Below are 25,877 nucleotides of genomic sequence, written 5' to 3'. Positions count from 1 at the left end.
CTCTTGTTTTTGGTAACTACTAATCTGTTTTCTGCCTAAAGTTTGACCTTGTCCAGAAGATCATACACATGGAGTCATACAGTATATAGTGTGTTATGACATATATCAGTAGTTTGTTCAAAAGACTAGATTTTATTTTTTAAATGAAATGAAGATGAAAAGCCATGTTAACTTTCATTTAAAAATGAGTAGTTTAAAATAATAAAACAAAAAGGGCTAAGGCTATCCTGTGTGTAGGAAGCAGGATCTAATTTTTAAAGTCTCATACATGCTGATAAAGAAAAACTATTTATAGACCATCCCTTCTTGTTTACACATCCCCTTCCTCTTGTAGGACAGACAAATGCCAAAGATAATGCAAACTCCTCCCCATTGACTGGGCCATTTGGTGTATTCTCAACCATCTCTACTGCTGTTCAGACCACAGTGAGTAAAATGCCTGGTGGACTCCACCTCTCTGAATATAGTGGGTTTCTGTCTCTTTCTCCCTCTTTTTCCTGAAAAGCCATGAGGACTGATTACTCTTAAATGAGTCCAAATTGCTGAAGATCAATTACTTTGATCTTAGAGGTAGAGTGGAGCTACTTGGAAACTTTCTTTAAAGAAGTAAAGGACAGAGCAGAGGATGAAGAATAATAGACAATGTACATAATATTTTATGGACTATGAATTCTGAGATTGGTGGCTTAGAAACTCTGCTTTACAAAAATATTCTTTCCGTAATTGAGTAACTATAGACGATTAGAAACATTTTTTAAAGGATTTTATCGGAAACTTAATGTCTTTCTTACATGAGAATAGATAACTAGTACTTAATTTTAACTTCTTATTGAAGTAAAACATGTAGAAAAGTGGAATCCTAAGTGCTCAGTTGAATTTTCACAGCATGAACGCAGACTAAGGAACAACATGGTGGTACATTGTATGTTCCCCTTGTGCCCTCTCCTCGCCATCTCTGATTTTTCCTCTTGCCCATGGTGACCACAATCCTGACTTCTACCATCACAGATTAATTTTGCCTGCTTTTAAACTTTACATAAATGGAATCATACGGTATAGACTCTGTTGTACTTGGTTTCTTTCACTCAACATTATGTTTGTGTGATTTCTTCATCGTGTAGTTTGTATGGTGTATTCCGTTTTCTTTGCTGTATTCCATTATGTGACTGTACAGCATTTATTTATTCCATGGTTTGTGAGTATTGTGGTTGTTTCCAGTTTTTAGCTTTTACAAATAGTACTGCCATGGACATTTTGTACGTCTTTTGATGAACCTCTGTACACATTTCTATTGAGTACTGACAAACAGCTGGCCACAGTGGTTGTATCTGTTTACATTCCCACTTGCAGTAGATGATTGTTTTCGTTGCTTCATATTCTTGACAGTGCTTGGTATTGTTAGCCACTATTTTATATAATCAAACCATGCAGATGTCTTTTTTCAGTATTCTTGCAATGAAGTTGCATGTGTTTCTTAGGGAAAGAGCGTAATCAGTGGGGGTTTGGATGCCTTAGAATTCATTGGGAAAAAGACAATGGATGTAATAGCAGAAGGGGATCCTGGATTTAAAAGAACGAAGGGTCTGATGAACCGGAATTCTACATTGTCTCAGGTACCATTTGTCTTTACCTGTGTATTTAATGTGTCTGTTTTGATCTGTATTTTTTGCCTGTAGTAGACCTTGTTAGTATTTCTTTCCTTTTGAAAACTTTTCAATGATATGTTCATTAAGGCTTTTTTTTGGGTGAGGGGATGAGAGCTCTAATGGTTATAAAAATGCCCAGTTCTTTTTTCCCTACTCTTTATTTTCTGCAGGAGCCTCTTATCACTGCAGTAGAAGATGACAAGCCCTTTCAGAGCTGTTGAGTAGATTAATATTTAAAGCACTTTCAAAGAAGCACCTGGTTCCTTGGGTGTTATTTACCCTGTCCAGATTCGGATTGTGTGTGATCATTTTTTTTTTTTTTCCCAGCAGCTCCTTAGCCGATCAGATTTGAATTGCAGTGCCAGGAAGGAAACGGCAGTGTTCTGTATGGTTCCCGTCTCAGCTCTGCTTCCCCCAGCTCTTGGAGCTCACCCTTGAGCTCTCATTACTTGCTGCAGTGTAATCCTCCATCTATTTGCCAGGTTTTACGAGAGGCAAAGGAGAAAGAAGAGCTATGGACCTCCAATGAGGTTGCCTTGGAAACAGACAAGAAAACTCATTATGGGCTACTCTTTGATGAATTTCAAGGCCTTTCGCATCTGGAAGCTCTGGAGATGCTTTCCCGAGAAAGTGAGATGAAGGTAATTCCAAACCCCAAATTTCAAATGGTTGGTCTCCGAGCAAAGGAGTGCTGCATAGTTGTGTCTCTTTTTGCACAGTTGGAAGATGAAATGTATTTCACATGGAGGCTTGAGACTCTTTGAAAATACTATACCAACACAGACAAACGAACAATGTTTGAACTAACTGCTACAAATAGAATGAGTCAAGTGTTACTTTTCAAAATTTAAACAAAAGGAAGACAGATTAACAAAGAAGTTTTAATAGCACATCTGTTACTTTTCCTTTGCCTTGGTCTTTTTCTTTTTTTTGGTAGTCTCTCTGGCTTAAGCTGCCAATTGGATATGGTTACCTGTTAGTTTTTAATTGATTCAAGACTGTTTCATTTCCCCCTAATTTATCAGCCATTGTTAAACACTAATAATTTCCAGATGTTTCTGGCTTATATTATTTTGGAAGTATAAATTCTCCCTACCTTTATGTAATGACTAGCCTCTTGTATTATTCTTAAGGAATAGTTTGTATCAGCTGGTGAGCTCATAATTTTTATTTTAATTTGGCCTCTTCTCCACTTGAAAATGTTTTTATTTTTCTTTTGTAGTCTCACAACTTTTTATTTTATATCCATTCAGGTGAAATCTATTCTTAATTCTCTAAGTGGAGAAGAATTAGAGACTCTAAAACATGAGTTGGAGCAACTCAAGGAAGCATTTTCCCTAGCAGAGTTCTGTGAGGAAGAGGAAGAAGAGAAAAAAGGTAATATGAAAATCCAGCATTTGAGTGGAAAGCATGTAGCATGTTTATATGCAGTGTATTGCCCTTGAAATATATTATTTTCTCTCCAGTTATACTAGCCTGACTTTACTTTTTTGCTGCCTTGCCCCTGACCAGACATTGATATGAGCAGTCGACCCTATGTGCATATTTTTGTCCCACTCCCCCTCTGCTCTACCCTTGACCCCCAAGATCTTTGTGGCTTCTCCAGGTCTAATCTTGTAGCTCACATCTCAGCCTGCTTTTTTGTTTGGAGAGTTCCCCTTGTTAGATTCTTGCCTCAGTCTGGCTGGTCATCCCTATGAGTTTTATATCCCTAGACACTGCTTCTGTGCCTCTCTGACTCCTGTGATCCCTGTCCTCATCTTGAATTCAGGCATGTAGGTTGGGAGTTATCCAAAATGCAGGTGATAATTTGTCTTTTTATTTTCCAAAGTTTTTTTGTGTGTGTGCCATATTTTTAATATCTGCATATTCTCCAAAGTTTAAGTGTAGTAGCTACTCATTTTTGCAAAATTATCAGGAAACAAGTTTGTTTACGTAAAGCATAATCTCTAGTCAACAGAATCTTAACCTTTGAGAGTTTTATTTTAAAGATTAGATGGAAATGTTTCTAATATGTCTTACATGCTACTTTTTTAGTAGAATCTAATGAGTGTAGGTTTTTGCCTCCCCGCCCCCCTTTTTCCTTTTAATGAAGCAATCAGTTAACAAATATTAAAAGTGAATAGAAAAATTCCCTCAGGGTCCATCAAGACACATGGGCCAATCACCCATGTGGTAGATTGAATCAGTGGTTTGGAGAGTGTGGTCTGTAGAATCTTGGGTCTCTAAGATCTGTTCAGGGAATCCATGAGTCAAAACTCTGCATGATAAATTTGACAATAAATTTCATATTAAAAAAAATAAAATAAAATGATTAAAAAAAACTCTGCATACTAATACCAAGATGTTATTTTCTTTTCTGTTTAAAAAATGTATCATTTTGACATTTGCACTGATGGTGCAAAAGCAGTGGTGGGTAAAATTACTGGCTTCTTAACATAAATCAAGACAGTGGCACCAAACTGTACTAATACTGTATTTTCACCACCATGCATTCACTGCCAGTTTCATTTAGTCTTGTTCTCATGTAGCAATTATTAATCTTACTAAGTCTTGACCCTTGGATATATTACTTTTCGTATTTTGTGTGGTACATCCTGAAGTCTGAAGGAAAAGCACTGGTATTGTTTAAGTTGTAAGCTGAAGTAGCTGGTTTTTTCATGGAACACCTTTTTTTGTTTTAAATATTGCAGTAAAAAAAAAAAAAAGATTGCAGTCACAGACTTTCAGAGTAGGATGTACTTAAAACAACATATCACCACAGATTAAATGTAAAAGCAGACAAAAGAATCCAGTTGTCTTTAAGCTAGGCATCAAAGAGATTTGTAGAGATATAAAACAGTGGCATTCATCTCACTAAAAGTTTTCTTTTTTGGAAAATACACTTTTTCTTAAAAATTATGTCAACAAGTAGTGGGTTTATTGTTGTTATTTTTAAACAATTGATAAGTATTTCAAACATTTTAATTTTAATTTTTAATATGATAAATGTTGAGATCTATAACTTACATTATAAAAGACTCTTTGGAGTTGTCAAAAAGTTCTGAGTGTAAAGGGATCCTGAGACCAAAATGTTTTTGAGAACTGCTACATTAAATTATCTAAACTGCTTTGCTTTTGGAAATGTCTCTGTTACTTTTTAGAATTGTGTGCGTCTTTATTTTCTTCTGAATGTCCATCTTTTAATTCTCTTCATTATCAGTGAGCTTGTATTTCTAATATCCTTTGAATCTCATTTTCAGTTTTTTTTTTTAACATTTGGTTTTGAGAGAGAGAGAGAGCACACGTGCACATGCATGCACATGCAAGCTGGGGAGGGGCAGAGAGAGGGAGACAGAGGATCCGAAGCAGGCTCCACGCTGTGAGCACAGGGCCCAATGCAGGGCTCGAACTCACAAACCGTGAGATCATGACCTGAGCTGAAATCAAGAGTTGGCTACTTAACTGACTGAGCCACCCAGGCACCCCTGAATCTCATTTTCTGTGTCTAATCTGGTGGAAAACCAGTTAACTAGCCATATTCAAGCTGTGTACTGAAAGCAGGGCACTTTGAGTGAGAGTCTTAGGGTCTTTCTTTTGAGAGAAGGAAGTAAAGTGGAATGCATGGATTTTATACTAAGAGAGCCTTTTTCTTTTTTGTTCCCATTTGTGTTCTGCACTGCATTCTAAGAAGTCAATTTGGCTGGTTATATAACCTCTTATTATACACTCTATGTGAAGATGCTGGTCCTGATATGAAATGGCTCTTGAATATAAGTTTTTAAATCTTACCTGCAGCATTGAGAATTCAGTATAGAATGGTAGGGTTATAAAGGGTGGGTTTTGGAGTTAGATCTGGGTTCAAATTCAAGATCTGCTGTTTCCTAAGCCGTGTGACCTTGGAGAATTACTTAACACTGAACTTCTGTTTTATCAGCTATAAGAGGATGCTAATTCCTCTCAGCTTGTTATAAGGCCTAATGAAATATTTAATATATGACACATAGTAAGCACTCAATAAATGGTGGCTGCTATTTTCATGATTAGGATGGCATAAGTAAATAGATGAAGGTCTATACTTAGCAAGAAACCCCTAAATTAAACTTGATTTACTTAAGTTGCTCTGTTGTTCTCAACTAAGCTCTAGAGTGACAATCCCCAGTTATTTATAAACTTAATTTATTTTTACATAGTACCATTAACAGTATTTGTTCAATTTAGTCAACATCTGGCTTTGCATAATAATCAGAAAACCTGATCTTTAAATACCATTCTGAGGACTCTAATGGAGTTTCTGAACAGATGGATTTGTATCTATGACTTTTTTCTCCCCTACCTGTTTGCCGGAGATCAGGACTCTGAAAAGAAAGCAGTGTAGTGCTATTCCCAACAGCTTTCCCCAGTGATTTTGGATGAAAATGCAACACTGTCCTTGGTATTTAATTACAGCTCAATGAAGATGTTAAAAACAACAACAACAACAACAACAACAAAACCAAAATGGTGGTAGCGGAGGGGAGAGAAAAACACAGAATCTGGTTCTGGTGACATTGGTCATCTTCATTTTCTGTCAGCATCCTTAGCTCTTGCCCCTCTGTCTTATGCATCTGATCCCTTTGCCTCAGCAGGAGAAGACCCCAGCCTCTCCAGGGTCCCTGCAGAGCACTAGCCCTGCCTCCTTCCCATCCTCACACTTTTATTCTAATGCAGCAACTACTTTTTATACTCAGGTCTGTAGGGAGTACATGACAGGATCTTCAAATATTTGTTTATTTTTGAGAGAGAGAGAGAAAGAGAGAGAGAATGAATGTGAATGGGGGAGGGACAGAGAAAGAGGGAGACACAGAATCTGAAACAGGCTCCAGGCCCTGAACTGTCAGCAAGGAGCCCGTTGTGAGACTCGAACCCACAAACAGAGATCATGACCTGATCTGACATTTAACAAACTGAGCCACCCAGGCGCCCCTCCAAACATTTTTTATGTATTTATTTTTTATCAGTAATCTCTACACCCATTGTGGGGCTCGAACTCATGACCCTGAGATCAAGTCACATGCTCTACCCACTGAGGCAGCCAGGTGCCACCTCCAAATGTTTTTTGATCAACACTTAGTAAGCAGTAAGTTTTTTTGAGCACTTAGAACTAATGTATGTATATTTGATGATTATAAATTACACACATGTAATACTATAATAACATATTTACATTTTAAAGTATACCCTAAAATAGAATTTTTTTAAAAAAATGAGACAAATACCTATAAATAAAAGTTCTGTTTTCCCCCTGTACTCCAATTGGATTATTTCTTGAACCCCTTGAGGTACATGCATCCTAGCATGGATTCAGAGTCCTCTCTTGCTCCCAAATAATTTAGGAGCATTGCTAGGAAAACAAAATGCCTGTCAGACTTTAGGTTTTTAGATAGTAGGATTTGATTAGGAGTTGTGTAGAGGACTTACATAGGTTACAGCTGTAATATTTAGCGAGATCAACTTTCCCCAAACTATAGTGTACCTGGGATCACCAGACCATTTGCATTTTCTGCCTTAAACACCAAGAAGACAAAAGGATAGCAGATGGAGATAAAAGAACCAAGATGGAATTTTTTTTCTAAGGGTTTTGGGGAGAAAACAGGTATGAAGAAATAATGATTTGCCCTAGTAAACCATGAACTGGTGACTAAGAAACACTTCTGTAGATTGTAAGTGCTAAAAGATTTCTATAAATAAAGAGTTCTCCCTACATCGTGTGGTTACAAGAAGCTTTGGTCTGAGAAAATGAAGTAGGATTTAGATGAGTAGAGCAGAAAATAGCATTTCCTGCCATTTGGATGTGTTGTTTTTCTGTTTTTTTTTTTGTTTTATGTATCTTACGTATTTGCTTGTATGTTTCTCAAATATAAGTATTACGTGTTCCCCATCATATCTTACCAGGCTTATTTAACCAACAGCTTTTTTACCATCCTTCCAACATTCTGGAATCCCTTTCCTCTTCCCTTTCTTCTTATCCATCATTATTTCCTACCTGGACCCTGGATTATTACCTCAGCCTTTCTACCTTCCTTCTTATTCCCACCTCCACCCGGGAGCCAAAGTGGATCTTTCTAAAATTTAAATGGGACAAAATCTGTGTCTGTTTAAAATCATTCAATGTCTCCTCACTCCCTCAGTAAAAAGTTTGATTTCTTCTCCATAGGTTTTAAGGCCCTCTTTTGCCTAGATCCTACTTAACTTTCTAGCTTCACTCTTATCTCTCTTCTCTCTCTGAAATTAAGACTCTCCCAGATATATTAAACGTGCGGTCATGATCTTTGTACTTGTGTTTGCTACCTGAAACTCTTCTTTTTCTCCTGGCTAAGTTGTACCCATTTTTTTATGTCCCGACTTGAAGTCCACTTTCTTTGAAGCACATGCATGGTACCTGCTTAGTACTCTGCTTTCACCTGTTCTCATTCATACTTCTGGAATAGAACAGAGAGCACTGGATTTGAACTGGGGTGGGAAGGCCAAGGTTTGACTCTTAGTATTTGCTATTGGGAGAAATAACCCCTCCAAGTCTTAGTTTCTTTATCTCTAAAATGGGATGTGACCCTCTTTACAAGCCCATTGGGAGAATTTGTTGGTGCATGTAGAAGGATTCTGTAAGCACCCGAGCACCGTGCTCATGTAAATTGATGTTGCTGTTCCTGGTGCTGCTGCGGCTCCTCCCTTGCCTCTCCTCTGCCTCCCCCTTTCCGCCCATCTCTGTCAGTCTTTCTGCAGGGTTTTACATGGCTCTGTGTTTTTCTTTGTTTGTTTATTTGTTTAGGGGATGAAGACTTTACCAAAGAGATAACAGAGCTATTTTCCCAGCTTCATGTCTCCTCCAAACCTGAGAAGCTTACCAGGGTAAGTTATGCTTGGTGATTTTCACTTTTTTTACTTGTGTCAATTTAATGGATAAAGAATGTAAGGTTATAACTTTCTGGCAAGGATGTCACCAAATTGGGAGCTGTATTCTGAGTTCTGTGCCTTCTGCCTGCCTCCTGCTCTCACAGGTTAACATGCAAATTTCACATCTGCCCTGCCTGCCCCCCACATCTGCCATCCTCACCTGTTTTCATTTGGAACGCTTGCTTATTTGAAAGCTCAAATCAGGTCACAGTGTTGGCAGTACTCACCGGCCTTCGTGATACCAGTGGGTTCGCCTTTATGGAGGCCTCACTGTTGTCAGGGCTCTGAGTGATCCAAGGATGATGGAATGTGGCCCCTGCCCTTATAGGGCTGGATGGAGGGTAATGATTTCCCAGAGCCCAGTGACCAGTTAGCATGTGAAAATGAGCCTCCCGTGGTCTATGCCTGGGTCTTTGATGGTGATGCCTGAGCTGTTTTCACACGTATGAAACATGGAGGGCCTTTAGTCAAAGTGGGTAGGGAGCGCCTGTTTCCAGAGCAGTACTCATAGAGCATACTTGCCAGTCCAGCTCATGGGACACTATCCACTTGGTCTCGGGCTGCTTGCCATCTCTTCACCCACCTCTCCCAATCTCAGAAACATCTCTGGACCAGGTAGCAGCAGATGCAAATTGCTTCCTGGCCAGGATAGCCACCACAGTCACCTGCATACCGTAGGGTAAGGAATGTGATGCTTGATTTTGTTATCTCACTCTCCTTGCCCAGTGAAAAGGCTGCACTCCCCAAGCTATGCAGTCACCCCCCAGGCAGCTCATCTTCCTCATCTCCACTACAGCGCTTGACTATAGCTCTTTTTAGCTTGTATCATAGTGTTTTTTTTTGAGTTGGAAATAATATCAAACTTAGAGAAAAGTTGCACAAATAATGCAAAGAAATTCATATGTCTTTTATGCAAATATGTCTATTATTAACATATATATATATATATATATAATTTATACATTTAATCATTCGTGTTTGAGCATTTGTTCTCTTGTTACCTCTCACTCTCCTCCCCCCCCACCCCGTCCTTTCCCCTTCTTTACATACACATGCACCACATGCACATACACACGTTGTTATTATTGGGACTATTTTGGGGAATAAATTGCAAACATGATAGCCCTTTACTCAAATATTTCAATATGTATCTGCTAAGAATATGGATATTCCTGTAGGTAACTGTAGTAATTATCACCTGCAGTAAATTTAACATCGATAAGATATTTTTATTTAATCTCTTGTCCACATTCTGGTTTGGCAATTGGCCCAACAATGTCCTTCATATCCTATTTTTCCCTCTAACGTTGAAGCCAGAACATAATCACGAATTGTATTTAGTTGTCATATACTTTGAGTCTCTTAATCTGTGGTAGTTCCTCACTTTTCTTTGTCTTTTGTGATGAGAAATACAAACCGCTTTCCCCCGTATAAAAACGGAGTATTCCTGATTTGGGGTTTGTCTGATGTTTTCTTATGATTAAAGTCATGTTATGCATTCCCAGGCAAGAGACTTAATAAGCAGTTTTATATCCTTCCTAGCCTACACAATGTCCATCTTCCCCTTAAAATGATGTGTTGTCTGATTTCTCACTGTATGGTTACGAATTTTTTACTGCTAATAAACTTTCTGTGGGTAGACATTTTAAGACCAACAAATATCCTGCTGTTCATCATAATGTCCCTCCAGATTTAGCATCTATCCATGATTCTTGCTGCACCAGTGTTTACTGTGATGGTTGCAAAATGATGATTTCTCTTAACCCCAACACTTGCTCCTTATTTATCAGTTGGCTTTTGGCATTCTACTATAGTTAAGAGCTCTTCCTTCTTCTATTTATTTATTATCTATTTGTTATTTAATATCTCATGGAATTCTGTTTTTTTCCTTTGGTTTCTAGTTCATTACTGTCCTTAATTATTTTGGGATTCAAATTGACCTTCAAACTGACTCTTGTGTGACATGCACTTACCATTTTTTGGAGTATTTCCTTATTTTCTGGCATAACGATATTCTGGGCCCCTCTACCTTCTGTACTCTAGCCCTGGAATCAGCCATTTCTTCAGGGAGCCATAGCTCCTTTTTAGTATTACAGGCTAAGACGTGGGTGCTAGGTGTGCTCATTGATATTGGGGTATCTTTGCCTCCAGGTCCTGTGGGCAGAGCTAGGAAATATACTTAAGTACACACACCCCCATATTTGCACATGTGCACACATACATATGTTAGAGGTCGTGAATTTATGCTGGTAACTCCAGTTTCAGTCTGTCCCTACAGGAGTCTTCCTTGCCTTTCCTCATTACAGATTTGTATCTCTCATCTTCCACAATAATAACCCTGTCTTCTGACATTAGCACATTCCCTTATTTCCTCAATTCTGTAATGCATCTGAAATAGTTTCATTGCTTTGCCCATGCCTACCTACTATCAAGCCAACCTATGAAAAGAATTTATGATTTATTTGCTTTTCCCCTACATTAAATTTTTGAATATATAGAGGCTTATGCTTCTAAAAGTCAAAACTAAACCATTCCTATCCACTTCCTTTTCCTTTCTAATACTAACTTTCTTGTTTTCTGGCATATCCTTCTTGTGTTTCTATTTTTAGATGAGTAGATAGATTTTGGAGATAAGCAGATCTATTTTCTTCTTATATAAAAGTTAACACACTGTCTGTGTTCTTGAGCACTTTGCTTTATTCACTTAACCTTATACATATGTATTTTTATAAATTTATCACAGGTTATTTTTGATTTTTTTTTTTTTAATGCGTGTATCTTACTTCCCATCCTAAACCTTAAATTTCTTCAAAGCTGGATCTGTGCTTTATTGGTCCTTAAAATCCCAGATCTACTGTCTCTTTGTGGTGTTGAGCAAGTTGTTTAACCTCTCTATGCCTTGGTTCCTTTAGCTGTGAGATAGGGTGATGTGGGGTTCTTTTGAGGATTTAATGTGTTAATGCATACAAAGGTCTTGGGAAGTCCCTGGCTCATAGTAAATGCTCACCATTGATGGTCCTATCTATAGAAGCTAGCCCAATATATTTAGGTGTTTGATAAATATACATATGTTAAGTAAACTTTATATTGCTAAGTGTTGGAGAAATACTAATGAAAAAGACCTAGTTTCTGTGCTGAAGGAGATCGTAATAATAAACTATTTTAAAAAGGCAAGTAATCCTTATCTATTTGGTAGTTGTAGTCATTCTCTGGAAGTTGTGTTCACATTGTTTACATTTCCTGTTAAGTCATAAGATATAGAATAGTTAAGGAGCAGGACCTGATTATTCCCAAGGATTTAATGGGAGGCTGTGTGATGTAGGGGAAAAGCAATGAAGCAGGAGTCTGAGAAAACAGGTCTGATTCTTACTCTGATGCATGTGATGTGGGCAAATCCCATTTCTTTTCTAGGCCTTTCCCCCCCCCCCCCCCTCCTCCCCCCCCCCCCCAGCTGATGAAAACTAAGTGGTTGGAGAAGCTAAGCTCAAAGGTATCTTTAAAATTGTTTTTTTTAATGTTTATTTATTTTTGAGAGGTAGAGTGTGAGTGGGGGGGGGGGGGTCCAGAGAGAGAGGGAGACACAGAATCTGAAGCAGGCTCCAGGCTCTGAGCTATCAGCACAGAGCCTGATGCAGGGCTTGAACCCATGAACTGTGAGATCATGACCTGAGCTGAAGTTGGATGCTTAACTGACTGAGCCACCAGGCACCCCTCAAAGGTGTCTTTTAATTCCTAAGTCTCCAGGTCTCACCAATGGGAAGTTCCAGACTGAATTCTGGGTGTGAGGCCTGCGTAGTGTTGCCCAATTTTCAAAAGGTATGATAAATTACCTTGAGTTGGCACAGTAGTTCATAATGACTTCACTTAGTGTATTTATTATAAGAAAGATCATTTTGAGTATGTTTTATGCCTACTAAAATATCTCCTTCAAGTATATTACATTTATGGTATCAGTTTTCTTTTGCATGGCCTTATGTCTCCCCATTTTTCTTTTTTTAATTTGAGATAAACCAATCCCTGGTTTTTCTCTCATTTTCTCTCTTCAAAGGCTTTGCAGAGAATTTCACATACTATGTAGACTGTTAGTCAACTGTTAGGATTCTTTCCAGCTTCATCTCTCACTATTCTCTTCTATAAAAATCTCACCACTCCAGCCTCTTCTCCCATGCTTCTCCCATATTGGTCTTCATTCTGTTCCTTGAGTACACCCACCTGATTTCCCTCTGCTTACAACTCTTGTCTAAATATTTGCATGGCTGACTCCTTTTAAACTTTAGATTTCAACTCAAATATCACTCCTCAGAGACCCCTCCTGACCACCCAAACCAAGTCTGCCTTCTGCTCATCCAGTCCACACTCTCCATCTCTACATTTTATTTTCTTCACTTATTTGTTTCCTTATTAATTGTCTTTCTGCACTAAAGAAGAGCAGGGCCATGGTTTATATAGGTACTTCCAGCACCTGGACAATGTGTAGTAAATATTTGTAATGAATGAACTAATTAATAAATGTACCCTCTGCTCTGGTCCTACTAGTTGCTTCACAGTTTTCTCAGCATACTTTGAGTTTTCTGTTTCCAGTCTTTTATATAGTTAATTCTTTTTTTTTTTTTTAATTTAATTTGAGAGGCTAATGTAGTTAAAGATCAGAGCCAAATTATTCCTGAGGGTTTTTGTGAGAGTTCCTGTGGTAGGAGGAAGAACCTTGAGATGAATGTCTGGGTACATAGGTTCTGCTGTAGCTTATTCACGTTGTAGCCTTGGGTGTAGCCCCATCTATTGATCCTTAAACCCTCAACCCCAGTGCTATATTTGTAATAAAACCTGTGATTCTCACTTCTTAGCTGGAATGGCTCTCACAGTCTTCTCTGAATTCATATTGCCTGGTTACACCTCTGAACACATTCTGTCTATATAAAGTTTCTCAAGTGGATGTCTTCATTTAATGACAATAAACCTTTTCTTAGAAGTCGGGACAATCTCAGTGGCAAATGACAGAAACTCAAGTCAGACTGGCTTAAGAACAAAGGGGCACTCATTAGCTCAAGAACTAGAAAATCAAGAGCTTCAGGCATGGCTCTCTATCCAGGAACCCCACCTACTACCCCCAACCCAATCCCCACACCAATCTCTTGACTCTGCTTTCTTCTGTTACAGCTTTATCATAGGGAATCTTTTCCACATGGTGGTAGGATGACTACTGGCAACATCAGGGTGACTTTTTTTCAGTTGAGTAACTCTAGCAGGAGGAGGGCCTCCCTTCCCTAGTAGTTTCATCAGATGTCCTGATGCTGATGCCCATTGACCTGGGTTGGGTCACTTTTTGAAACATCATGAAGTAGTCCCTGTATGGAAGGGGGATTAACATTCTAGTAACTAAATCTGAATTGTTTGCCAACCCTTGGAGCCAGAGGATGGAAGCAACCCTACCCAAACCACATGAACTAAGAAAAATCTAGAACCCACTACCAAAAGAAAAGAGATAAGGATGCTGGCTAGGTAAAAACAGTAGCTGCCCTCCATAGCATGCCAGGCACTGTGCAAATTCAAACAAGACAGTCTGTAGCTATCCTATGGTAATGTTGTTCATGTATAGGAGATAGACACATTTAATTTCAGTGTCTTTGGTAAGTACTAAGTTGAAGGGGTGCTCAGGGGACCATGGACATACAGGGAAGGGTTGTTTACATGCCTTGTCTCCTGGAAGGTCTTTGAAAGTTACTTGGAAGAGACAATGTCTGGGTGGATGATTGAAAGAAAACTAAGAGCTGCCTTTATTTAGAAAAAAGAAAAGGGCGGGGAAGGGCATTGTAGCCTAAGGGAATAGCATGAATGAAGAACAGGCATTTATAGGCCATTATTATCAGATCTTAAAGTGGAAAATGGTAAGAGATGAGGCTGGAGAAGTAGGTAGGGACTAGGTCATGGGTACTTCTTCAGTCATGTAAAAGACCATCATCTGGTTGAAGGGGAGCCATTGAAGGGAAGAGGAATGATCAGCCTACAAAATACCTTGATATGTATGTCCAGCAGGCAGTTGGAATACATTGTTTTCAGGAGAGGTGAGTGCTGGAAATAAGGATTTAGGAGCCAGCAGCAGGTAGGGAATACTTAAAATTACAGAGACAGGATGGGTTGAGGGAAGAGGGAATGTGGTGAGGCTAGTAGAGAGCCAGGCTAGAACCCCAGGTAATGCTGGTGTTTAAAAGGCTGAAAAAGGAGTATCAATACATACAGAAGCCTGAGGAGGAATGCCCATAAGGTTGGGGGGAGAACTGGAAGAAGGCGGTATTTTGGAAGTCAAAGAAAACTAAAAACAACTCAAAGGCCCATCATCAGAGAATGGTAAGTTATGGTATATGTATAAAATGAGCTACTACATAGCAAGAAATAAGAATGAGCTACTGATATTTGCAACAACATGGATAAACCTAACAGACACTATAATGGGCATAAGAAGCCAGAAACCTAACAGACACTATATTGGGCTTAAGAAGCCAGACACAAATTAGAATGGACTTAAAGTTTCATTTGTGTGCATTTTAAAGGCAGGTAAAGTTAATTGAGACAGTGAGACAGAAGACTGGGTTACCTTTGGGCAAGGGAAGGGTGACTTGGTTTGAGCAGTATTTTTTTTTTTTTAATTTTATTTTTTAAATTTACATCCAAATTACTTAGCATATAGTGCAACAATGATTTCAGGAGTAGATTTCTTAGTGCCCCTTACCCATTTAGCCCATCCCCCCTCCCACCACCCCTCCAGCAACCTTCTGTTTGTTCTCCATATTTATGAGTCTCTTATGCTTTGTCTCCCTCACTGTTTTTATATTCTTTTTGTTTCACTTCCCTTATGTTCATCTGTTTTGTCTCTTAAAGTCCTCATATGAGTGAAGTCATATGATTTTTGTCTTTCTCTGACTAATTTCACATAGCATCATACCCTCCAGTTCCATCCACGTAGTTGCAAATGGCAAGATTTCATTCTTTTTGACTGCTGAGTAATGCTCCATTGTACATATATATCCCACATCTTCTTTATCCATTCATCCATCAATGGACATTTGGGCTCTTTCCATACTTTGGCTATTGTTGATAGTGCTGCTATAAACATGGGGGTGCATGTGTCCCTTCGAAACAGCACACCTGTATCCCGTGGATAAATGCCTAGTAGTGCAATTGCTGGGTCGTAGGGTAGTTCTACTTTTAGTTTTTTGAGGAACCTTCATACTGTTTTCCAGAGTGGGTGCACCAGCTTGCGTTCCCAGGTTTGAGCAGTATTGACTAGGAAGGGGCAGGGGGGTACCCTTTATACTGATGGGAATGTTCTGTATCTTGATCTGGGTCACAGTTACAAAGGCATATAGATGTGTAAACATTTCTTGAGTTGTGCTCTGAAGATTTGTGCACTTTATGTAAGTTATGCCTTAGTTTTAAAAAAGGCAGAAGGGTTAGAGAAGCTCAAGAAGGGGAGTGAGTGGATGGCCGTGTTAAGTGTTGTAAAGAGAAGTGGTAAGGTAAGTAGATGGATGTATGGTAAGTGTATGTTCGGGTGAGACTGACTTACATGATGCTAACGTGTTCCTGGTAGGTGCACAATATGTATGATAACCTTTTGGTGAGCTGAATTGAATTGTTGATGGGCAGTAATCTTCTTATTTAGGCAAGAAATAATGCCTATGAATGGATGAGTGCATCTCTGGCCAAGCCATTAGAAGAGAAGGAAGAAGGAGAAAAACAGTTGGAAACAGAAAAAACTGAGCAAATCAGTAAAAATTCAATAGAGGTACTAAAGCAACTAAGCCTTTTTTTTTTTTTTTTTTAAATGGTTTTGAGGTGTGAGTATTACAATCAGGGGCGTAGGCACCTTCTGTTTTTTTGTACCACTGTCTGTAATGTCAACCTTGTAACCCAAGGTTATAGCAACCTTGTTCCAGACTGTAGGGTGAAAGGAGTGAAGAAAAAGAGACTAAGGGTGTTTGTGTGTTGTATCATGAAGAAAGTTCCCCGAAACTGCTACAAGACACTTTTAATCTAAATCTTTTGGCTCAAACTTAGTTACGTGGACACACCCGACTTTAGGGGAGCTTCTGTTTCTGCAGTTATGAGCCCAGCTGGAAAATGACATCACTACTGTGGTAGAAGAGGAGGTGTATTGAAGGGCAGCCATTGTGTCTGTTGCTTTCACGATCTGGAATCCTCCAGTATGTGAGAAACAAGGAATTCTTCATTTCCTCCGGGATAAAAACAATAATAACAAGGCTTTGTTTTGCTTTTCTTTTCAGGATATCCATGCATTTGCTATCCGGAGCCTAGCAGAATTGACTGCCTGCTCAATTGAACTGTTTCACAAAACAGCGGCTCTGGTTCTGCATGGCCAGAAGCAGGAAGTGACAGCCTTAGAAAGGAGCAGAGCCCTTTCCCAGTAAGTGTAAAGAGTATCCCTGTAAATGATGCACATTGGTTCAAGAGTTTTCTCAGCCTCTTTTTACTCTCAGCCTCAGAGTTTTAAGAAACTTTCCTCTCAAGAAGATGCCATTCACATTGTACCATTCACATGTTAGAGGTTTGTTCATTTTGGGTTTTAGTTATTAAGTAGTCAGAAGTGTTGTTTCTTTTTGTGGAGCCGTAAGTCTACATTATAAATTTTTTTATTAACCGCCTGGTTGTTTTATTAATTCTTTTTTATTAATTGGTAATCTGAAAACTAGTTCTCAGGTTATTGGTTTTAATAAAAGAATTTTACATAAGTAAAAATAGAGAGTAGTTCTAAGAACCTTAGTTCTTAATAATGGTGATATTTGTTAATGAGTGCTAATTTTGTGCCAGGTACCATGCTAAGGGACTTACATGTATCACTTCTAATTTTTACAACTCTAAAGGTAAATGATTAGTCCAGCTTTAAAAAAATGAGGAAACACAGACTCAAGAGAAATGTGATAATCTGCCCAGGTTGTGCAGACTGGGATTTAATCCCACGTCAGGCTAAGTCCCCAAACCCCCTTTCCCTCCGTCTTGCTGATTTTGAATAAAATTTCAAAAATATTATAAAGTAGATAGTCGTAAGAGACAAAAAAAGACCTACTGCTTTCTGCTTTCTAAATAAATCTAATTAATGAGAATGTAATTGGGAAAAATTGTGTGGGAGTGTCTAATGTGTTAGGGTTGGGAGGGGCCCTTGATGTTTTCCAGACCTCCTCTTTACCTGCAACTTCACCACCCCTCCACAACATCCCACAGAGGGGGCTGGTTTTGTCTTCACCATCCTTAGGATGAGGGACTCAACCCCAAAGTAGCCTGTTCTTTGGAAAAGTGGCTCTTTCCACTTTCCATTTATACATCTGTGTTTGTATGTATACATATGCATATATACGTACCTGTACAGTAGGGGTGTGTGTGTATGTGTATAAGCATACACATATATATAGTTTCCCTGTTAATTATCAAGTGAGTTAGAATCCATGGAAACTGGGCTTTTGCTTGTGTACTGATATATCCCCAGTGCTTAGAATAGTACCTGGTACACAGAAGACTTCCAGTAAATATCTGTTGAATGTATGAATACATACTTACTTTACCTACGTTTGTAAATGGAAGGTAGGATTTTTAAGTACTGTCTTACCTCCTGAAAATGTACTTTAGTTATTTCCTTTAACTTGGAAGTCTAGTACTTTCCAGAGGATTTTGTAGTAAAATGTTTTTCCAGGGACTGAACCTCCTCTTCCTGTAGCATGAATGTCTGCTCAAATGGGTCTGCAGATGCATTAGGTAGTTGATGAAGACATATTTACTCCCTTAAAAAAAAAAGCTTTCTCCTTTCACATTTACTACCAAGAGTGATTTGTTTTCTTCCGACAGTTGTTAAATATAGCTTATTTTTAAAAAAGAGAGAAAGAAAAACAAAAAGAGGAGCCCTCCTGACTTGCCTCACTTCTTTCCTAGGATGACAGTTGTACTGTGTAAGGAGTTGTCTTCTCTGTCTAAAGAGTTCACCACCTGCCTAACAACTGCCGGGGTAAGAATTCATGCCTGTTCTTGCGCTGATGTCTGTTCTGTGGGGTGTTTTTTAGAGAGTTTCACTGAGGTAATTTCATACCATAACATTTTCCCATTTCAAGTATACCATCCAATGGTTTTTTAGTATATTCACAGAGTTGTACAACCATAACCATATCTAATTTTAGACCATTTTCATTATCCCCCAGAAAACCTCCCGCCAGTGGCAGTCATGCCGATTCCCTTTCCCTCCACAGTCTCCTAGCCCTGAGCAACACTCACCTATTTTCCGTCTGTAGATTTGCCTATTCTGGACATTTAATCTAAATGGGATCATACAATATGTGATATTTTGTGTCTGTTGTCTTTCAGTTAGCATAATGTTTTTGAGGTTCATGCACATTGTGGTATGTATCAGTACTTATTTTTATTACCAAATAATGTATTTTAGGGATCTATACCACATTTTATTTTTCTGTTTATCAATTCTTAGACATTTGGACTGTGTCTAGTTTTCAGCTATAATGAATAATGTTGCTACAAACAGGCATGTGTGTTTTCATAGTAGGAGTGGAATTGGTGGATCATGTAGGTGACGTGGGCCTTGGAAGAACTGCCAAACTGTTTTACAAAGTGACTATACCATGTAACATTCTTGCTGGCAATGTATGAAAGTTCCAATTTCCTAAATCCTCATCAGCACTTGCTATTGTCTGTTTTTTTTTGTTTTTGTTTTTTTTTTTTTTCAATTAGCCATCCTAGTAGTAGGTATGAAGTGGTATCTTGTTATGGCTTTTATTTGCATTTTCCTGATGGCTAATGATGTTGAACATCTTTTTACTTACTGTAGGCCATTTGTATGTCCTCTTTAGAGAAATAGCTTTTCTAGTTTTGCCTCCTTTTAAATTGGGTTCTTTATTTCATTATTAGTTATCTTTTTGTCATTTATTTATTATTTGCCTTTTTACTATTTACCATTTATTATTGAGTTGTAGGGATGCTTTATATGTTCTGGGTATAGTTTCATTATCAGATACCTGATATGCATGTATTTTCTCCCAGTCCATAGGTTGTCTTTTCACTTAATCTTGATAGTGTCTCTGCACAAAAGTTTTTAATGTTAACTTGTCATTGTTCTCTTTTATGACTTGTACTTTTGGTATTGTCTCTAATGAATTATTGCCTAACCCAAGATCATGATTTACTCCTATGTTTTCTTCTAAGAGTTTTGTTGTAGCTCTTACCCTTAAGTCTATGATCCATTTTGAGTTGATTTTTTATGTAGGGTATGAGGTAGGGGTACAACTTTATTCTTTTGCATGTGCATATCCAGTTTGCCCAGCATCATTTGTTGAAAAGTTTTTCCTCATTGAATTGTCTTTGCCCTTTTGTCCAAAATCAATTAACCATTGATATACGGGTTTATTTCTGGACTCTCATTTCTATTATTGATTTTATTTGTGTGTATCCTTACGCCATTGGCATATTGTCTGGATTACTATAGCTTTGTAGTAAGTTTTGAAATCAAGAAGTGTAAATCTTCCAATGTGGTTCTTCTTTTTCCAGATCTTTTGTCTTTTTGGAACCCTATGCATTTCTTCTGTGAATTTTAGGATCAGCTTGTCTATGTCTAACTGATTTTTACAACTTATTTTTGTGTTCTTTTTATGGAGTCTGCAGTATATTTTATGCTGCCCTCTGAGACCTGTGCTGGAAATTTAGACCTTGATAAAATAAAAACTGCACAGTGACTACTAGTTTTAAGGAGCAGCGCCTTACTTAGACTATGGTAGTCCTCATATTCTGCGGTTGCCAGCCAGGAGCAGAGTTGTAATTAAAACAGCTAAAGTTCTTTTTTTTTTTTTTTTCTTTCTTAGAGGAATTGTAAAAATGTACTTAAGGCGTGTAAACTATGGAACATGATTCAGAAATCAGTAATCATGAATTAGGATAGAATCAAGGGCATTTTAAATGAGCAGATAAAAATCACTTTGTAGTAAAACCAAGTTCATAGATACAGAGAACAGGTTGGTGGTTGCCAGAGGTGGGGGAGTTGAGGATGGGTGAAATGGGTGTAGGGGATTTGAAGGTATAAATTTCCAGTTACAAATAAGTCATGGGGATGTAATGTACAGCATAGTGACTGGTTAATAATTTTGTATTGCATATTTGAAAGTTGCTAAGAGAATAGATCTTAAAACTTGTCTTCACAAAAAATTTTTGTAACTGTATGGTGACAAATGCTAATTAGGCTTATTGTGGTGATCGTTTTGTAATATATGTAGATATCAAATCATCTTGTACCCCTGAAACTCATATGGTATTGTATGCCACTTATACCTCAATTTAAAAAAAATCCCTTAGTAGTAAGTATTTAAGGGTCAATGTGGCAGCAATTTCTGGGCCCTTAAACTTATTTTAGTTAAGAGCATAGCCCAAATTAATTTTTCTTAGTTTATGAGTTTAGATTATTCCTGTAAGGGATAATCCTGGGATTATCTCTTTTCCCCTTAATATTGTCTTTAATAGAGCTTCTGGGATTCTTGAAGTTAATCGTGGGAGCTGGCCAAATCTTTCCATGTGTTTCATAGAGATACTTTAACCCAGCAAGTCAAATATAAGGTGCTAGCACATGCGAATATTAAATTTACATTAGTTATTTCCGTGTTTTACAGACGCCCATCTTAAAAACCATTGAGTATTTTGAGCGCATGTTACATATGCATATCTGCATATTTTGTTTTAAATTTGTTCTAAAGTTTTCTGGTCACATGTTTCATCATTTCTACCCTTTCTTCCAAAATGAAGATACTTTTTAAAGTCAGTAAAAAAACTACAAAGGAGTAAACTCTCAATTGGATGGCATGGGAAGATATAAAGGAAATTAAAAAAAATTTTTTTTTCTAATGTTTATTTTTGAGAGAGAGAAAGAGACAGAGCACGACCGGGAGAGGGGCAGAGAGAGAGGGAGACACAGAATCCGAAGCAGGCTCCAGGCTCTGAGCTGTCAGCCCAGAGTCGGATGTGGGGCTCGAATTCATGAACCGTAAGAGATCATGACATGAGCTGAAGTCGGATACTTAACTGACTGAGCCATCCAGGAGCTCCTTTAATTTTTTTTAATGCTTACTTATTTTTGAAAGAGAGACAGTGCATGAGTGCAGGAGGGGCACAGAGAGAGGGAGACACACGATCTGAAGCAGGCTCCAGGCTCTGAGCTGTCATTGCAGAGCACCATGCGGGGTTTGAACCCACAGACTGTGAGATCGTGACCTGAGTCGAATTTGGACACTTAACCGAGCCACCCAGGTGTCCCTAAAGAAGGAAATTTAAAGCACTTTTAGAGATGATATTTTGCTCTTTGTCAGTCCAGACATTTTCTATACTTATGGGTGTGTATGTATATGTGTGTGTGTAATTTTCAAAGTGGGATCACAGTCTGCCTACTGTGTGTATATATATATATATATATATATATATATATATATATACATATATATATCTTTTAATTTGCTGTGCTCACTTAATACTGTATCCTTTATTCTAGGTCCAAGAAAAGGCAGACATCCTTAATCCCCTAATCACTGCTGTATTTCTAGAGGTTAGTAGTAATTATGTGTAAGTCTCTAACTTTTAGGGCATTATGTATTATTAATCCACTCTTCTTAAGTCTTTATTTTTTGGCATTTTTGTTTTTTTCACCAGATTGGTAGTTTAGCCATGTTGATACAGATATGACCAAAATGGTGTTGATACAGATAGGACCAAATGCCTATCCCTGTTCATTATTTACAAAGCATAAAGATGAAGCTGCTGTGTAAAGTTCAAGGAAGCAGTAGCCTGTCATTATTTAGTTTATCCACTGGCAGTTGATGGACGATCCTTAGTAACAAAACACCTTCTCTGGACCAGTGGGGTAAACTTGAAGGGCTGAAAATTACAAACAGGCAAACACTGCTTCTCAAAGAACTAACATTTATACAGGGGAGATTTGTTACAAAACAAAACATTTTGTTGTGTCGTTTCCTTGCCAAGAAATTTGCCTTGTTTTGTCAAAGGTACCTGTGTTCACATAATCCTCATCAGTCTATTCGATTTAAGGAGGTGGGTGGTTTAAGTCCCCTGGGAAGGGGTTTGTCAGAAGATCACGTGATTGATTATTGCCTGCTTGTGTGACACTTTCTGTATTCCATGTGTTAAAAACTCTATTTTGTAAATGGTGCCAACAATTTAGACATTTGATGATCTGTTTAAAATGTATTTATGTAAGTTGGGGGAGATAATTGGTTAGGTTTTAATCATGTATTGAAAATAATTTTTAACTACTAGACTGTTACTTCTTTAGTTTTAAATTCTTTTAAAATTATCACTCAGGAAATGGTTTTTAATTCCTTAACTACACAGTTTTTCTTGAATATCAAAGTAATTATTCTGCTCACTTAGTTGTTTTTTTTTTTAAAGTTTGTGATTTAGTAGATGGGAGAGTGGTATAGGTGAGAAGTTTGCAAACCAGGAGTCCGGTCCAGGATCTTTCCTGATTTGCTGTATGACCTTGGACCAGGCATTTACCTTCTTGACAGTCTTCTTATCTTTATGTGCAGTGTAAGAGATTTAACTAGATGATCTCTGGGGTCTATTTTGGTTGGAAAATTTGGCAGCAAATGTCACATTAAAGTTTAAATAGGAGTACATGCTATTGATAAATCCAAAAAGGTAAACTCATTTGATGGGTGTTCCACTATTTGGACTTGATTGTTCTTGTTTACACATTTGAAACACTCTTGTCCTTGAAATTATGCGTCTTTATCTTAATGTGATGAAGTCTCTATTATTCTGGAAGATCAGAACTTGTCAGATACAAATGAAGTCTGGCAAACTCTGAGCATGGTGATTCTGTAATGCTTCTCATAAATATGTCTCTTGCACCAGGCGGAAATATATCTACACTGTATCATCTTTAAAAGCAGTTTCAAACCGAATAGGGACATTTTGTTCCTATTTGTAGTATCTATCTTGTATTCATTAATTGTGTTGAGTCCACGAAAGAAGAGCTGTCATAATGGACTGGAAATCTGATTGGTGTAATAATATTCAAAGCCTTGTAAAATCCACTGAGGGATTGACTAAAATGCTGTGACAGAATCTGCCCATTTAGTAAAGGAATAAATAAGCTTCAAATGCCGAATTGAGCAGGATGTCAAAAAACAGCTACCATTTCTGATGGACAAGTTGGACAGAAATGCTAACATTGTTTTTTGGTACTGTCATATCCTAAGACCTAGATCGTTCTTTTCTCTGTGGCTTTTATTAGCGTGGTTAGTTTGTGCTTTTATTTGCCAGGCTACACATTCACTTAAATTGTAAAAGTGAATCTGTTTTCTTGTTGTCTTTTGGTATATTTTCCCTTTTAAGCGACCGTGCTATTTATTTATTTATTTATTTATTTATTTTTCAATCTTGACAGGCATCAAACAGTGCTTCCTATATTCAGGATGCCTTTCAGCTGCTCTTACCTGTGCTGGAGATCTCTCTCATTGAGAACAAGACCGAATTACCAGAGGCATGAGCTGCAGGCTCAGGACCTTCGTCAGAACGTTGAAGAATAGAGAAGACTCAACCCAAAACTTGTAATGGCCAAGAATGCCACTCTCTCTTGGGTACCCCTGAAAAAGCGAAGGAGAAAGGATTATTTTTAGTGTATAGGATTTAGGCAGGAAAGCAGGTATTCAAAGGTTTGCTGCCTTCCCTGCTTGGCTGAAGTATTCAGGTCTTCACACTGCTCTTCCGAGCTGTTACAATTATTAAATTATTTGAAAAGAAACTTTTATAGAAAGTTCAAGAATGATAGCTCTAGATAAAGGTTAATGGAATATTCAGGCAAAAATATTGGTCTTTCTTGGACATGATGCGAAACACTAATAGTTTTGTCATGGTTATATATGATTTTGCAGCCCATGGATATAATTGGTTTGAAGCGAGAGAAAGAACAATTTAGTATTCTACAATTCATGTGCTCGATCTATTAATGCCATGTCCTTTCTCCTTTCTATAATAAAATCTGTGGCTTTGAGAAAACGGTATATAGAAACTGTAATGATCACCTTTAATTGCCTAAATTCTTGGAATTCGTTAGGAAGTTTCACGTGCTCTTAAATTCTCAGTAGGTATTTGGTACTGAGGAAATGTACTTGAAGCCACATGAATTAACTACAGCAAAGTGCCCTTTGGCTTCAAATTGTTCTCCTACCCTGAGGTGACAGGCTTCAGTTATAATTGAGCCCCACTCGCCTGGGTTCCAGACCAATAAGTGCACCTTAGAGAAACAGTTTCGTGTTTGCAGGGATCGGTATTCCGAGTCCCTCCAGGATGTTTCTCACGCACACGTTATGTGCAGGAGAAATTCTGTAATGCCAGCTCCAAAGGAGTATGGAAGTTCTTTCAGTAATGGGGTTTTCATTATTTGAACATTGCTGAAGGGGACTATACAGTCCCATAGAGATGATGTTCATTTATAACAGGATTTAACCTGTATGACACAATTTGGTTTTCTTTAATCTTTTTTGTTTTGTTTTAATGTATTCCTTAGCATGTTTATAAATACAGCTTTTATCCTTCAGATCTTAAGCCTTCTTTTGCTCTCTTCAACAATGTAAGAGGCTAATACGGTGTTATCTTCGTAAAAGTTATTTGGTGTCCACTCTTTTTAAAAAAGAAGTCTCCAGCTTTGTGGTTGGAGGTAACTTTTCTGAGTGCTACTGCTCATCTTCTAAAACCTTTAAATAAAATAATTGTGTTGGTCAGTCATTTCACTTTTCCATACATGAGCCCCAGTATCTTTTTCTTTTTTTTTTTTTTTTTTTCAACATTTTTAATTTATTTTTGGGACAGAGAGAGACAGAGCATGAACGGGGGAGGGGCAGAGAGAGAGGGAGACACAGAATCAGAAACAGGCTCCAGGCTCTGAGCCATCAGCCCAGAGCCTGACGCGGGGCTCGAACTCACGGACCGCGAGATCGTGACCTGGCTGAAGTCGGACGCTTAACCGACTGCGCCACCCAGGCGCCCCCCCAGTATCTTTTTCAAACCAAAGAAATAGCAGAGCAAAGCTCTTATTAGCGCTTGATCTAATTAGAGTTGACTGATCTCACACTGTTATCGCCGTATTTGGGGGTAGGGGGCAGGTTGTAAGTGAGGAGGAAATAGACTTGAGCTAAAAAGTTACACCAACAGCACTAAGATTTTACTGTGCTTATATTCTGTTCTAATATGATCAGAAAAGTTTTTGAACATTCCTTTTTTTAGATAAATTTCATCCTTCCCAAATGT

The 25,877-nt window shown here is 38.0% G+C and overlaps 1 protein-coding gene across 2 annotated transcripts in view; it reads left to right on the top strand.

Annotated features, from left to right (window-relative positions):
• FAM114A2 (family with sequence similarity 114 member A2) overlaps nucleotides 1–25,355 on the top strand; it is a 32,437-nt gene extending 7,082 nt beyond the window's left edge. For both annotated transcript variants that reach the window (XM_058720907.1, XM_058720901.1), the window contains exons 5-14: nucleotides 335–426; nucleotides 1,479–1,613; nucleotides 2,129–2,287; nucleotides 2,900–3,023; nucleotides 8,434–8,513; nucleotides 16,219–16,341; nucleotides 16,841–16,980; nucleotides 18,498–18,570; nucleotides 22,099–22,152; nucleotides 24,016–25,355. In XM_058720907.1, coding sequence (XP_058576890.1) covers nucleotides 335–426; nucleotides 1,479–1,613; nucleotides 2,129–2,287; nucleotides 2,900–3,023; nucleotides 8,434–8,513; nucleotides 16,219–16,341; nucleotides 16,841–16,980; nucleotides 18,498–18,570; nucleotides 22,099–22,152; nucleotides 24,016–24,117 — 1,082 coding nt within the window. In that variant the 3' untranslated portion in view covers nucleotides 24,118–25,355. The remainder of the gene's footprint in view (nucleotides 1–334; nucleotides 427–1,478; nucleotides 1,614–2,128; nucleotides 2,288–2,899; nucleotides 3,024–8,433; nucleotides 8,514–16,218; nucleotides 16,342–16,840; nucleotides 16,981–18,497; nucleotides 18,571–22,098; nucleotides 22,153–24,015) is intronic.
• The last annotated feature ends 522 nt before the right edge of the window (nucleotides 25,356–25,877 follow it).

This window comes from Neofelis nebulosa, chromosome 1 (assembly GCF_028018385.1).
Source record: "Neofelis nebulosa isolate mNeoNeb1 chromosome 1, mNeoNeb1.pri, whole genome shotgun sequence".
Lineage (NCBI taxonomy): Eukaryota > Metazoa > Chordata > Mammalia > Carnivora > Felidae > Neofelis > Neofelis nebulosa.
This window is presented reverse-complemented; position numbering and strand designations above follow the sequence as displayed.